We start from the raw sequence: 13,217 nt of genomic DNA on the forward strand, positions 1-13,217 counted from the left end.
AGATACAGTTACGTATTTTTAAACTCCCTAGTGTACTGAATTAGTCTTATGATTCACCTCCAAAGTGGCCCATCCTCAGACAGGAGAGAATTATGAGAAAGCTTAATTAACTCCACATGTACATAATAAACGCCTATGCAGGACGCAATCATGAAATCCAGACATCGCTCTCTGTACTTGCGAAGGAGATAAAGCAGCCGTATTTACATGGGGAATGTAGACAAATGGAGATTCCTGTCTGGGTGGAGGAGGTCAGTCATATCCTGTTCTGATAATTCAAAATCAAACACCTGGAACCAAAAGGAAACATTCATAGGAAATTTAGTTCAGGGGACATTTAGTTGAGCTACGTTAGCTGCAACACCTGTGGGGACGGGACTTTCTGTGACACCTGGACCAAAAGGCACGTGGGCCCTGACCATCCTGGCCAGCTTAGCCTTGGCTGTTTAGGAATCCTTGGGAAGACAGGTGTGTGCTGCATTCGGCCTATAGTTTTAAGGGACGTTCCAGAAAAGAATTTTTCCCAACATGCAAAGACACACACACACACACATGCACACACACACACACACACACACACACAATCCCAAGAAACAAAAACCAAAAACATTTCTTCTACACTTGGTGAGGGAGACCCTTGGTCCCCGGGACCGCTGATGCTCACAGTATCCACATACGGTGTAATTTTTGTTTCTGTTCCTTCTAAAGCAGTATTCTAAGCTGCCCTCCCCCCTTCTGCCCCTAACACACTTGCGGACTACGACCCTCACCCGCAGTAAGAGCCGTCCACCCCGGACAGCCAACTCCGAACCCGTAGCTGAGGAGCTGGGGGCAGGGGTGTGCAGCGTGAGGGGAGGGGACAGCATGGCCCAGCCTCTACCCGCAGCGGGCCCTCTGCCCGAAGTCTAGCAGAAATCAGGAATCAGTGACAACTGGAGTTCTGCCTGGAGGGGGAACTGGGGCCAGGGGTCGTCTGGGTTAAGAGGAAAGAGTGGACAGCTCGGGGAGGGCCCGACTCGTCAGGGCTGGGGCAGCCTGGGTGCAGCATCACTGGGTGGCACTGGGGCGAGGGGCGGGCGTCTGGCTGGGCGGGCAGCCCCAAGAGAGCTCTGGCCACACCCCTGCCCACTCAGCCCCTCTCCCCACCCCATTCAATCCCGTGTGCCAGGTCCCAGGCTGGGAAGGGCCAGTCTCTGCACCTGAGGCCTCATCCTGCCCCTGGGGTCAAAGCCGCAGGGGACGGGGATACTGGCTCCGGCGCTCAGCACACCTCCTGCCCCAAGCTAGCAGGTGATGACAAACCCTCCGATGCCGATTCAAAAGGAGGAAATGCTTTCTTGGATATTCTCAAGAATCCGCTTTGGGTTGACGGATTTGGGAATCACTATCACATTCCTCTGGATCTGAAATCGGATCAAAATCTGCAGGGGAAAAAAAAGTCTAATATCAGATACAGGGCCTCATCGGAGTCAGAGCTCAGTACTTTCCCTGACGGTTCACGCTATATCGTGCAGTTAAAGTCCAAAAGCCAGGGGCAGCAGGAGCTTTTACTACAAGCGCTTTCATTCTAAGTCCTTTAGAAACCAAACTGGCATCTTCCGAGCAGCCCTAGCAGGAGAAGCTTGGGGGACCTGCAGATGCCTTAAGGAGAACTAACGTGTCCGATCCCCAAACAAGGGGACATCGGAGCAAGGACGCAGCGGCCCCAACCTACCTGAGCTGCAGACTTCTTGTGCTTCTGAGAGATCATCTGGATCACAGGGTCTTCCATCAGGTGCACCTCCCTCACTGGGGAGAAGAGCACAGGGGCCACGGGATCAAATGAGTACGCTTCCTTCTTTAGGAAAACCCCAAACTTTCTCCAAATGCAATATCTAGATGTATCTTTTGTCTGGTCACGATACTTGCTCAGCATAGGAAACTTAAATGATGCAGAACAGCTGTCACCCAAATACCACCATCTTAGAGAAACCACTGTTGACATTTCAGTGGAGACAGCTGGACACATTGCTTTTCCCGTATATTTGGTGCTTTTTCTCAAGAACCAGGCAGCAACATCAGAGCGTATGAGGCAGTGGGTCTCTGTGCTTTGCCCCTCTGACATTTAAAGGCTCTCTGACCTCTAAGCTTGTACTGCAGGACATAGAATAGTGTACCATTGATAAATAATTGTTGTTGATGATGATGATTTCAGACAGGTTCACCTCAAACACCAAGAAAAAGTTGAGATTGTGAACCTTCAGTGTGGAGAGTTTGAAGATGGTGACCGAGTTCTGTCCCTCCACCTCTGCCCAGCAGGGGACAGGCCCTCATCACCCTGGAGAGCCATCTCCCAGGGAACATTATTTAAGCAGTTACTAGGTTTCAAGCACTGCGCTGGAAACAGCCACCACAGTCTACTGAGGGAAGCAGACGGAGACCGTTTCATCTGGCCGTGGGCCCAGGGTTCCAGCTGGCTCCCCTGCCGTGCATGGCTCTCCCCACCTGCTCCCCCAAGGGCTCCACTGCCCGGGTTCAGCTGTGGAATACGACCTGGTCTCCTAGGAACTCCCCTGCTGCTGCCAAGTTCAAACACATGTGCCCCATTTCAAATGGGAAACACACAGGTAATAACAGTGCCACCATTTCAGCCTCCGCTGGGCCCCTGACATGTCCCAGGCACCGAGTGAGGGGCTGGGCAGAGTTGCGAGTTAGATGCAGTGCTTGTGCTTGGTGAGCTCTGACAAGTGGAGAGAGTGAGGAGAAAATAGGGACAAGAGAGTGTGACAAGGGCTGCGGACCAAACATGAATAAGGGGAGTCAGGAGGGCTTCCTGGAGGAGGTGTTGCTGAATTGAGCCTTACGTTAGAAATTGGAGTTAACCAGATTTCAAAAAAAGATAATAAGGTAAAGAGAACAACATATATAAAGGCACAGAGACTAGAAAGAACATGTTCTGTTCCAGGAACCCACGGAGTTTCAAGTGATTAGTGCAGAGAGTGTTTGCAGGAAGAAATGAGGCCAGAAATAGGCAGAGGCCAGATCAGCCAGGACTCGCAGGCCACGCCAACAATTGAAGGAGTTTTAAGCAAGAAAGTGACCTGGTCAAATTGGGATGCCTCCCTCAGTCTGGCAGGAGTTCAGAGGCTGATCCCCTAACCCGAGAGTTCTCACTTGACTAAGGCAAACAGTGAGAGCAGAGAGTAAGAGACAGACTCCAGGTTCTCTGGAAGAATGATCAGTGGATCTTGCTGATGGATTGGATTGGGGGAATTGGAAAGGGGTGATGTCTAGGAGTCTGGTCTGGGTGGCTGAGTGGGTGGAGGCCTGTTGGTTGATGTAGGGAGCAGAGGATGCAGGGCAGGTTCTGGGGAAGACGGCATGTGGCGTTTGGCTCCTATGGAGATGGAGGTGTCCGTGAACCATGTCTGTGAACCGTCCCATCAGAGGCCCAGGAGAGGACGAGATGCACTGGTCCAGAGCTCTGCAAAGTGCTCACTTTCAGCTGGGGCAGCCCCTCAAAGCAGCCCCCAGTCTCGGCCCCTCCCCCAGCCGGAGGGCCTAGGGAGCTGACAGCCCCCTACCCCTTGCAGGTGCCTGTGGGCCCTCCACACCCCGCCCAGGCCTTCGTTAAACCCTCCGCTAACTCCCCACATTAAACTGGAGGGTGAAGCTATTTCCTGCTTGGGTCTGGACTCAGGACCACTGGCACATCCCTACCTGGAGCCCCCGAGGGGCCGGTAAGCAGTCATGGACACATTTCTCCATTGGCAAAAACTGATCAGGTTCTTCTGAGTCAGGTATAGGTGGCACTCGATCTACAAAGAAAATCACAGCTTACCAGGGAAAACAGTCCACCAGAAAAGGGGTCCTACATGCCTGTCTTGACTCTGTCACTGATGAGCTAGGTGACGCACCTTGAGGGTCTACAGCTGTAAAGTGGAAAGACTAGACTGTGATCCCCGAGACGCGAGTCCGCTGTGAATACCTGTGTCAGAAGCGCTTGAGCCTCACCTGCTGCGTCAGGCCCCCCTTCATCACTTTAGGTAAAAACCACGGCCTCCCACCCCCTCTGTGCGTGTGTATCATTACCTGACGTCTTATATGTTGTATTTTCTCCTGTTGTCTGTCTGTTGCCACTAGGATGTAAGCTCCACGAAGGCAGGGATTTTGGTCCGAGTTTGTTTTGTTCACAGATGTCTCCTGAACATCTAGAATAAGCTGGGCATACCGAAGGTGCTCAATTATTATCTGCTGAGTGGATGAGTGGAGCTCACAAGGGACAGACACACGCCCCAGCGGCCCCAGTGGACGTTCTGAGAAGCTCGAGAGGAGATCCCTGTCCCCTCTACACTCTGAATTCTCGAACGATCCAGGTCATAAGTGACCGGATGGAGACTCGCTTCAGTGAATCAGGGGGAACCAGGAACGTGCTGGGTGCAGCCATCAGGAGAGCCCCCGAAGGAGAAGCATTCCTGGGGGGTCCACGACCCTACTTAGGAAACACACCCTCCAGCTTCCAGAACTGGATGACGTTCTGTTTCTGCTCTGGTGCTGGGTGCTTGAGAGGGCTCACTGGTGGAAACGCCGTGGGCTTTGCCCTTCAAGACCCCGCGTGCTTCTCTGTATCTGTTACACTTCAGTTAAAAAGTTTATTCATAGAAAGGAAAGGACACGACGCTCTATTCTTTATACCCCCAGATGGGAGACTACCTGAGTGCCCATCAAGTACAGAATGGACAACTGCTCTGCGGCGTGTTCCCACGTGGAGCATCACGTAGGAACAGAGAAAAGAACAGTGACCCGCGGTCACACGCCGGTGTGGAGGATCTAACAGGTGCAACGCTGAGTGAAGGACCAGGACACAAACGAGCATGGAACGTACCATGTTATCCATATAAAGCTCTAAAGCTACTCAATGCTGTTGGAAATCTGAAGAGTGGCTGCCCTTTCTGAAGGAGGGGGGACACGAAAGGAGCACAGTTGGGGGCCTCTGGGGGGGCTGGTCATGTTTGTTTCCTGATCCACATGCTGGTCAGAGCTGGGCTCAGCTTACGAGACTGTATCAAGCTCTATTCTTACGTGTGCACTTTTTTGTATGTACCTAACACTTCAACAAAAAGTTTAAAATAAAGTGCTTAAAGGGAGTTCTTTAATTCTCCATCATCCAGGTCTACCCCCAGCACTTCCCGCAGGGCCTGCCTCCTAATTGTCCTTCACAAGCCTTTCTCTGTCCCGTCCTGGCCTGCATCCTAGTTCAGGCCGTCATCACCCCCCCCTACGGCTGTTACTGTCGCCTGTCTCCTGCCTCCTGTTCAAACACGTGCTTCTTTCAGCGGCTACAATCACCTCGACACAACACAAGTCTCTCTTACATAGAATACAAGCTCCCTACTTCAAAGCCTTCAGCGGTGCTCCTTTGTCTAAGGGGAAAAGAATAAGCTCCTTCAACGGCATCCGGACTTCCACCATCTGGCCCATCCGTTTGCCCAGCCTCGTGTCTCTCTGCTGCCTAACATTTTTCGATGTAGGAACGTCAAGCTTCTTATGGGCCCCTGTACCCTGCGCTGTCCCATACACCATGCCTTTGCTCAAGAGGTCCCCTCTGCCTGTCACGCTGTCCCCGACCCCTTGACCACACCTGCACTCCCAGCATCTGCACGAAGCTGCAGAAGTCCTGTCCCGTCTGGTTCAAGCACAGGTGGAGTCATCAGCTCCCATGAGACCGGAAAACCCCCCCTGTGCTGCTCCCCCCATCTCGTGGCCCAGCCCTGAGTGGTCTGCACCCCGCTCTCTCTGCCAGGGAAGGCCTACCTTGCTGACAATAAACAGGTCCTTCCGCCTCACCATGCCCTCCTTGACCTTGCACTGGATCCCCACTCCAACCACATTCTCGTTGTGGTACAAGCCCGCGTCTATCGCCACTTTGACCGCCTCCGTCACTTCCCATGGGGCCGCCTGCAAAACGAGGAACAGAAATAAGCCACCCACATTCAGGAGAGGCCAACCCTAATTCCCCCTTTGCACTCTAGAATGCACAGCCAATGATCCGTAAAAAATGAAGTTACTGAATTGGTACTCCTATCCCTTCATCCTAAAATTTGGGAATGTCAGAGTCAGAAAGGATTTCTAGTTAATCTAAGTTCAAATTCCTTTACTTATTTGGGGAAAACGCTTTAGGTATTTTTAGTGCTTGCAAATAACTGAGCTAGAGGCCGTGCTTCCAGAGTGGAACACAGGAATAAATAAATTTAGGATGAATAAAGATGACAGGTGAGCTGCAAGGAGGTACAGGCTCACCCTCTACCCACAAAGACTATCAGCCCAAGTGTGAAGGTAGACATGTGCACACAAAGATAATCCATCACACAGAGCATCTGCCAGACCCAAAGGAACGAGACGGACTCTATCAGGAATGCGGAAGTTCGGAAAAGAAAACGCTCACTGTGAACGGGGTTGTTCTAGCAGGCCAGGGGCCTGGAACCAGGGGAAGAGGCCCGGGACGGCTCACAGGACCATTAAACCCAATGTTCCCAAAGGGCTTCACAGCTCACAAGGCGCTTTCTCACTTGAACTTGACATCACCCCACGAGATGCATCAGTATAATGATCTTCATTTGACGAGAACACAATTCAGAGTGGCTGAGAGCTAATGAACTAAGTGTCCACCTCAAAGTTAGAAGAACCACTTATGAAAATAAGAATGAATATCAAAAATCGATAAAGAAGATCAACAAAGCCAGTGGTCAGTTCTTTGAAAAATCTTAATAAAGTAGACAAACTTTTTTGTTGTTGTCCTTTTTTTTTTTTTTTTTTGGCTGTGCTGCACAGCATGTGGGATCTTAGTTCCCCAACCAGGGATCGAACCCGGGCCCCCAGCAGTGGGAGCATGGAGTCCTAACCACTGGGCCACCAGGGAATTCCCTAAAGTAGACAAACTTTTGACAAGACTGAGGAGACCAATTTTTAAAAAAATGACATGAAAGAAAAGCAGTACATATAGATAAAAATAGAGATTTAAAATCTAAGAAATTATTATCAATGACTAGAAGCCGACAATTTGGAAAAATGAAATAAAATGGAAAAATTCCTAGAAAAACTTAACTCAAGAAGAAATAAAACTCAATTGTCCTATAGTTATTTTTAAAATGAAGCAATTAAACACAACACACACATAGTTCTACAAAATTTTCAAGTCAGAATTCATCCCACTTTAAAACTAAATCTTTCTGACAAGAGGTAAAGAGGAAATAATTCCAACTCATTCTACCAAACCACAATGAATTAAACTACATCCCTGGCCTCTACGAGTTAAGTTGATAGAAGAAATAATTTAAATAATATTTTGATGAGCAAGGGTAGATCATTCGAATTCCTACTCATCCAATAACTTCCTATGTGACTTCTTAAATGAATATCTTTTTACCAAAGACTAAGTTTTAAAAGAAAGCAAATTTGAAAGGCTTTTTAGTTAGTGCTATGTCTAAATCACTGACAGGAATTAAAAAGTCCGAAGTAGAAAAAGGTCCAAAGTACTTCCACTATCAGGTTTTTTCACGGGCAAGAAGACAAAGTTTCAATGTTTCTTTTTAAAACCAAGTTGGCAATGACAGCATTTCCTTGTCTCTTTGATACAGACATTTCCCCGTCTTCCGGTTCGCTGCTGCTCTTATCTGTGAGGTGACTGCCAATCTTCCCGCCCTTATCTAAGCATGACCACCTTTTCTTCTGGGCTTTCCCAGACGTTATTTCTGAATAATTATGATTGGGACTCAATATGAATAAGGACAACCTCCATTTTCAGAAAACCTGATATCTAAATATTCCATCTTTCAAACACAGGAGGAGCCCCGCGGCAGGTGCGGGCGATCAGCTGGGCCTGCGGAGGCTGCGGCAGGTGTCCCGGGGGTGTCCCCGCGGGTGTCCAGGTAGGTGGCCCCTCCACGTCAGGGAGCGCCGAGGAAAGGCGTCGCCCCTCCCCGACCACGGGGCCACCTCACCTTCCAGGTGCCCAGGCCCAGGACAGGTATCTTCTCCATGCTTCAGATCACCTCTGCAGCTGCCGCGCGGCTCCGAGGGACGCCACCGTAATGGGTGCCCGGATTCGCTGGCGGCACCGTGGTGGACACTTCGATTGGCCGGCGGCACCGATGGTGGACACCCTGATTGGCTGGCGACGCGGCCGGTTAGCCAGAAGCGCTCGCGGGCAGTGGACACGCCCACATGGGCGGAGACCGAAGGTAGGGCGTTGGGGAGAGGATGTGCGCACGCGCCGGGTGGGCTTTGCGGTCCAGGAGGGAGGAGGCCCAGCACCCCGTCTCCTAGCAGCACGCCGGCGACGCACAGCGTCCGGAGCGGAGAAATGCTGGGCTGTTGGGCGGGGACCCAGAGGTTCCCAGGGTCGTCTGGGCCGGGCCATCCCCAGGGCAGCGGGGAGAGGACAGGGTCTGAGGCCTTGTGTTCACCGCTCTGAGCACCTGGGACGAGGGTAGGCTCCCGAGACTCCCACTCCCATGCCAGGGGGCACCAGGATACGGGAGGGAAGACCTGCTTCATCCTCTGCAAATTGATGTGCTTGGGCGGGACCCCGAGGGTTCCACGATTTCATAGAAGAGTGTGTTGGCCTTGGTTCTCTGTTGGTAACCCGCTGTGCTGAGTCCTGTAAATGTTTTCTACCTCCTGGGGCCCTTGGGAGCAGAGGACAGCCTGGGGACCTGGGTAATGCACAACGTGGTAGAGCCCTGGACCGCTCCTCCGGGGGCCAGGGAACAGACCCTCCCTGCAGGAGCCTCCAGTCCTGAGGTGGAAGGGGGCGGAGTCATTGCCTGGGGTGAGGCCTCCTGTCCTCATGGACGTCCCAGGACAGTGGAGGGAAACTGGGAGACATGGAGGATCCAAGGTCCCTCCGATCCCCCCTGGATCCCGCAGGTCCTGCTTCTTTGCCCCCTGGGGCCTGGGAGCCCCACAAAGTGGGGCTTGCCTTGATGACCCCAAACAAAGGTCTGTTTTAATTTCTGCTTTCCTGTCTGGCGCTGCAGTGCTGCCGGTGACCACCAGGGGGCAGTTGTGCCCACTGTGGTTAACGGAACAACTGGCGCAGGGAAGGACACCAGGGATCTCGTAAGCCTGTGTACCAGAGAACAGAGGGACACACAGGCCGAGATGAGGCACTTGGGGGCCTGATTCTAAATGTGGGAGGTCCTTGGAAAGTTTCATGCCAGAGAAGGGGAGTATCTGAATTTCATTTTAACCCCTCCATGGGAGAGACTATGGCATAAGGCCAAAAGGGGGGAAGATTGCGGACCAGAACCCACGCCAGTTTTGAGTTGTATTCCAGCTACGTCCCACCCCTTTCTGTAATCATCCATCTCTGAGTTTGTGCATTAGCCTCGTGTGATATCACGCCTGGGGTTTCATTGGTCTTATCTCTTATAGGCCTGATGACATCCGGAAGCAGATGCTAGAATGATCCCCACTGGAAGGCCCAGTGTGTGTGTGTGTGTGTGTGTGTGTGTGTGTGTGTGTTGGGGGTTACAGGCCCAGGGGCTTTGTACTTGAGTGGCCAGGGTCCCAAGGAGTCTGGGCTCCTCCCTTCCTCTACCTCCACCAGTCAGCCCCCTCCTTGGTCAGTTGCAAAATTACTTTTCATATATTTGGAGGAATATCTGAGAAAATTCTTTATATATATCTTTGGCTTCTTGTTATGGCTGTATTTTTGCATTTTCCTACTGTTTATTTGAACTGTCCCCCTTCTATCCACCCCAGCATGAAAACAAGTCAGCCCTGAACCTGGAGAACCTGGTGCCTGCCCACCGGAGCAGAGCTCCTGTGACCCACCTCCCCTCCACCTGCTGAAACGTCACTGGCACCCAGCAGGTCCCTGGCCTGCCGGTGAAAAGGTAGGTGCTTCTCCCCTCTACAGCACAGCTGTGTGTCTTGGAAATGTCGCTTCACCTCTCTGTTCCTGGGTTTGCTCATGTGATGGCTGGGGTATGACAAGGACCAAACTCATAGGGTTACTGCCAGGACTCAGTGGGACAAGCTACGGGAAATGCCGAGTCTCTGCCTGGCCTGTGGGAAGGATGTGGTGGTTCTTATTTATGATTTTCCTCTCCTCCATGAGGAAGGTTTCTGCTTCAAGCCTCACTTATCCTGTGACCGTGGGCCAGGCTCTCTCCCATTACTGTCTGTTGGGCGGGGTCCCCTGTCCTGGGTGTAGCCAGAGCAGGGATCCCTGGCGGCTGGCTGGGGGGCCCCAGGTACACTCAGACATCCGAGAAGGTTCATTCTGTCAACAGTACATAAAGTGCCTACTGTGCACAGGCCCTTTTCTAAGCACTTAGCAGAGTTCAGTGAACAGAGTGGACAAAAATCCCTGCCCCCCTGGGCTTGCATTCTGGTCCGGGGTCCACCAGTCCCACTGGACGTCAAGGCAGGTAGTGGACATGTGTGACACCCTCCTGGCCTCCTCTGGATAGGGGTTCCTCTGCCCTCATTGTCAGAAGGAGGACGGACCCCGGGAACAACTAAAGAAGTGAGTGGGCATCAAGGAGAGGACTCCTGTCTCCACACGGGGTGACATTTGGGGGCTGAGGTTGGGGGTTCAGGCAGAACCCTGGATCCCTCACATCTTGTGATTCCCGCTAGAGGGCTGAGGGCAGAGGGCTTTTCCTGCAGGAAGAAAGGAGTCAGAGAGCTGTGGCTGGGGTCCCGGGTCCCCAGGGAGCAGAGGGGAGGCTGGGGGCTCAGAGCCAGTCCCCAGAGAAGATGCATGCACCCACAGCCCAGCCGTGCTTGCCCCTTCCCTGATCTGAGGGCTTAGGACAGAGGTGTGCCAGGTATCCTGATCACACATCGGCCTTGCCGCCCATCCTCCGAGCCCAGCTGCGCATGGAGCACCTACTGTGGGCAATGACCAGAGCAGCGCAGCCCTCCCTGCCCCCTGGGGCGGATGTTCCAGCGGGGCGGGGACAGACGGAGGGCTGTTCCTGGCTTCCCTGAGGGAGGGGGCGGGTGGTCAGAGTCTCCTGCATGGACACTCTTTGTAGCCCCTGCCTGGCAGCCAAGTGGGGGCGGGCTGCGGTGGGGCTGGCCTCTGGATGGGCAGGGGCTGGCACCGGGGCCCACAGGGGTGCCTGTGGAAAGGAAGGAAAGGTCAGGCCTCTGACTCTGCTGCCCGCCCTCTACCTCCAGTACCACCTGCTCCTTGCCGGGCACCTGCCTGGACCAGTTTCCGGAGGATTTTTGTCAGCCCTCGGCCTAAAGCAGTTTATGGCTTACGTGCAGCTCAGCATGCTGGGCTCAGACCTCGAGCCCCAGGCCTACCTTCTTCTGACCCAGCCGGGGGACCAGGAGCCCAGGAGGCAGAGCCGAGCCCAGGGTGAGGAGGCCAGGGGTGGGCGCACATGAGCATAAGAGGAGGGGTCCCTACGGGCCACTCAGGGTGGAGCCCCCAGGGGCCGCTGTCCGACCAGGAGCAAAGACTGGCCTGGGACCACCCCTCAGCCTGGGAAGACTTCCTCCTGTGGGCTCTTGGGCTCTGACTCCTCTGGAAAGCACCCGGATGTGTGGTCTTTGGAAGGCGCATGGGAGCGCAGTCACGCCGGTGACCTTTTCTCCTCTTGCAGCTCCACTGCCCTCCTGTGGTGAGGCTGGCTCCAGCACCAGCTGCTGTACTATCTCAAGACCTCGATCCAGCTGCATCACTGCAGTGCCAGGGCCAGCTCCAGAGAGGCCCAGCAAAAACAAGGCAAACGTCACGGGTAGAAAGACAACTGAACCTAGGAAAGCATTCCTCAGAACCCAAAGCCAGAGGAAGGTTAGCATCCCTGTGGTACCAAAAACTCTCAAAAGTCAATGTTTTAAAAAGGTACAGAGAACAAACACATGCAGTTCAAAGGAGAAGTGATGCACGTGGCCATAAGCAGCAGAGATGCTCGCCTCCCTGCTCTGGTCCCACACAAATGTCCTCACCGTCAAGGAGCGCTGGGTACCATCACTGGTGGGTGTTTATTTCTGGTGACAGTGTGAGGGAGCAGAGGCCCCATCAGCTGCCCTGGAGGGACGCTCCTCTCTGGAGAAGAGCTTTCAGGACCCGTCAAAGTCCCACAGGTGTATACCTTTACTAGCGGTAATTTATCCAAAAGAAATTCTTGCACAATATTTCAAAGATCCATTGATACGACTACTCATCAGGGCCTACACAGACTCTCCATCGCAGGCCGTGCCCTGGTCCTGGCCCCATCCCTGCCCCCGCACCTCCTGCATCTTTTTTTTTTTTTTTTTCTGTTTACCATCTCTATTTATTTTTATTTTTTTATTTTTTTAAACATCTTTATTGAAGTATAATTGCTTTACAATGGTGTGCTAGCTTCTGCTTTACAACAAAGTGAATCAGTTACACATATACATATGTTGCCGTATCTCGTCCCTCTTGCATCTCCCTCCCTCCCACCCTCCCTATCCCACCCCTCTAGGTGGTCACAAAGCACCGAGCTGATCTCCCTGTGCTATGCGGCTGCTTCCCACTAGTTATCTATTTTACATTTGGTAGTGTATATATGTCCATGACACTCTCTCACCCCGTCACATCTCACCCCTCCCCCTCCCCATATCCTCAAGTCCATTCTCTAGTAGGTCTGTGTCTTTATTCCCATCTTGCCACTAGGTTCTTCATGACCTCTTTTTTTTTTTTTTCCCTTAGATTCCATATATATGTGTTAGCATACTGTATTTGTTTTTCTCTTTCTGACTTACTTCACTCTGTATGACAGACTCTAACTCCATCCACCTCATTACAAACACCTCCATTTCATTTCTTTTTATGGCTGAGTAATATTCCATTGTATATATGTGCCACATCTTCTTTATCCATTCATCCGATGATGGACACCTAGGTTGCTTCCATGTCCTGGCTATTGTAAACAGAGCTGCAATGAATATTTTGGTACATGACTCTTTCTGAATTATGGTTTTCTCAGGGTATATGCCCAGTAGTGGGATTGCTGGGTCATATGGTAGTTCTATTTTTAGTTTTTTAAGGAACATCCATACTGTTCTCCATAGTGGCTGTATCAATTTACATTCCCACCAACAGTGCAAGAGTGTTCCCTTTTCTCCACACCCTCTCCAGCATTTATTGTTTCTAGATTTTTTGATGATGGCCATTCTGACCGGTGTGAGATGATACCTCATTGTAGTTTTGATTTGCATTTCTCTAATGATTAATGATGTTGAGC

At 52.0% G+C, this 13,217-nt stretch overlaps 1 protein-coding gene across 2 annotated transcripts; it reads right to left on the bottom strand.

Annotated features, from left to right (window-relative positions):
- Positions 1-30: 30 nt before the first annotated feature.
- AKR1E2 (aldo-keto reductase family 1 member E2) lies at positions 31-8,062 on the bottom strand. Of its 2 annotated transcripts, XM_061181669.1 has the most exons (8): positions 7,980-8,062; positions 5,794-5,937; positions 4,072-4,200; positions 3,700-3,797; positions 2,549-2,555; positions 1,715-1,780; positions 1,344-1,421; positions 31-296 (listed from the first exon to the last, which is right to left on the bottom strand). In XM_061181669.1, exons 1-8 carry the CDS (start codon positions 8,016-8,018, stop codon positions 204-206), a joined length of 654 nt encoding a protein of 217 aa, XP_061037652.1. In that variant the 5' UTR covers positions 8,019-8,062; the 3' UTR covers positions 31-203. The 2 variants fall into 2 exon arrangements, with proteins under 2 accessions (XP_061037652.1, XP_061037653.1); XM_061181670.1 differs by lacking the exon at positions 2,549-2,555 and having other exon boundaries at positions 262-290; positions 1,303-1,421; positions 1,715-1,788.
- Positions 8,063-13,217: the final 5,155 nt, after the last annotated feature.

The sequence above is a fragment of the Eubalaena glacialis genome, chromosome 2 (assembly GCF_028564815.1).
Source record: "Eubalaena glacialis isolate mEubGla1 chromosome 2, mEubGla1.1.hap2.+ XY, whole genome shotgun sequence".
Classification (NCBI taxonomy): Eukaryota; Metazoa; Chordata; class Mammalia; order Artiodactyla; family Balaenidae; genus Eubalaena; species Eubalaena glacialis.

Excerpts from the sequence above, each read along its gene's own strand:
- AKR1E2 (XM_061181669.1), bottom strand. The coding sequence starts at position 8,018 with ATGGAGAAGATACCTGTCCTGGGCCTGGGCACCTGGAAG. Across the intron at positions 3,798-4,071 it reads TACAACATATAAGACGTCAG|ATCGAGTGCCACCTATACCT; the intron begins GTAATGATACAC and ends TTTTCTTTGTAG. Across the intron at positions 297-1,343 it reads CAAAGCGGATTCTTGAGAAT|TTCCAGGTGTTTGATTTTGA; the intron begins ATCCAAGAAAGC and ends GTTTCCTTTTGG.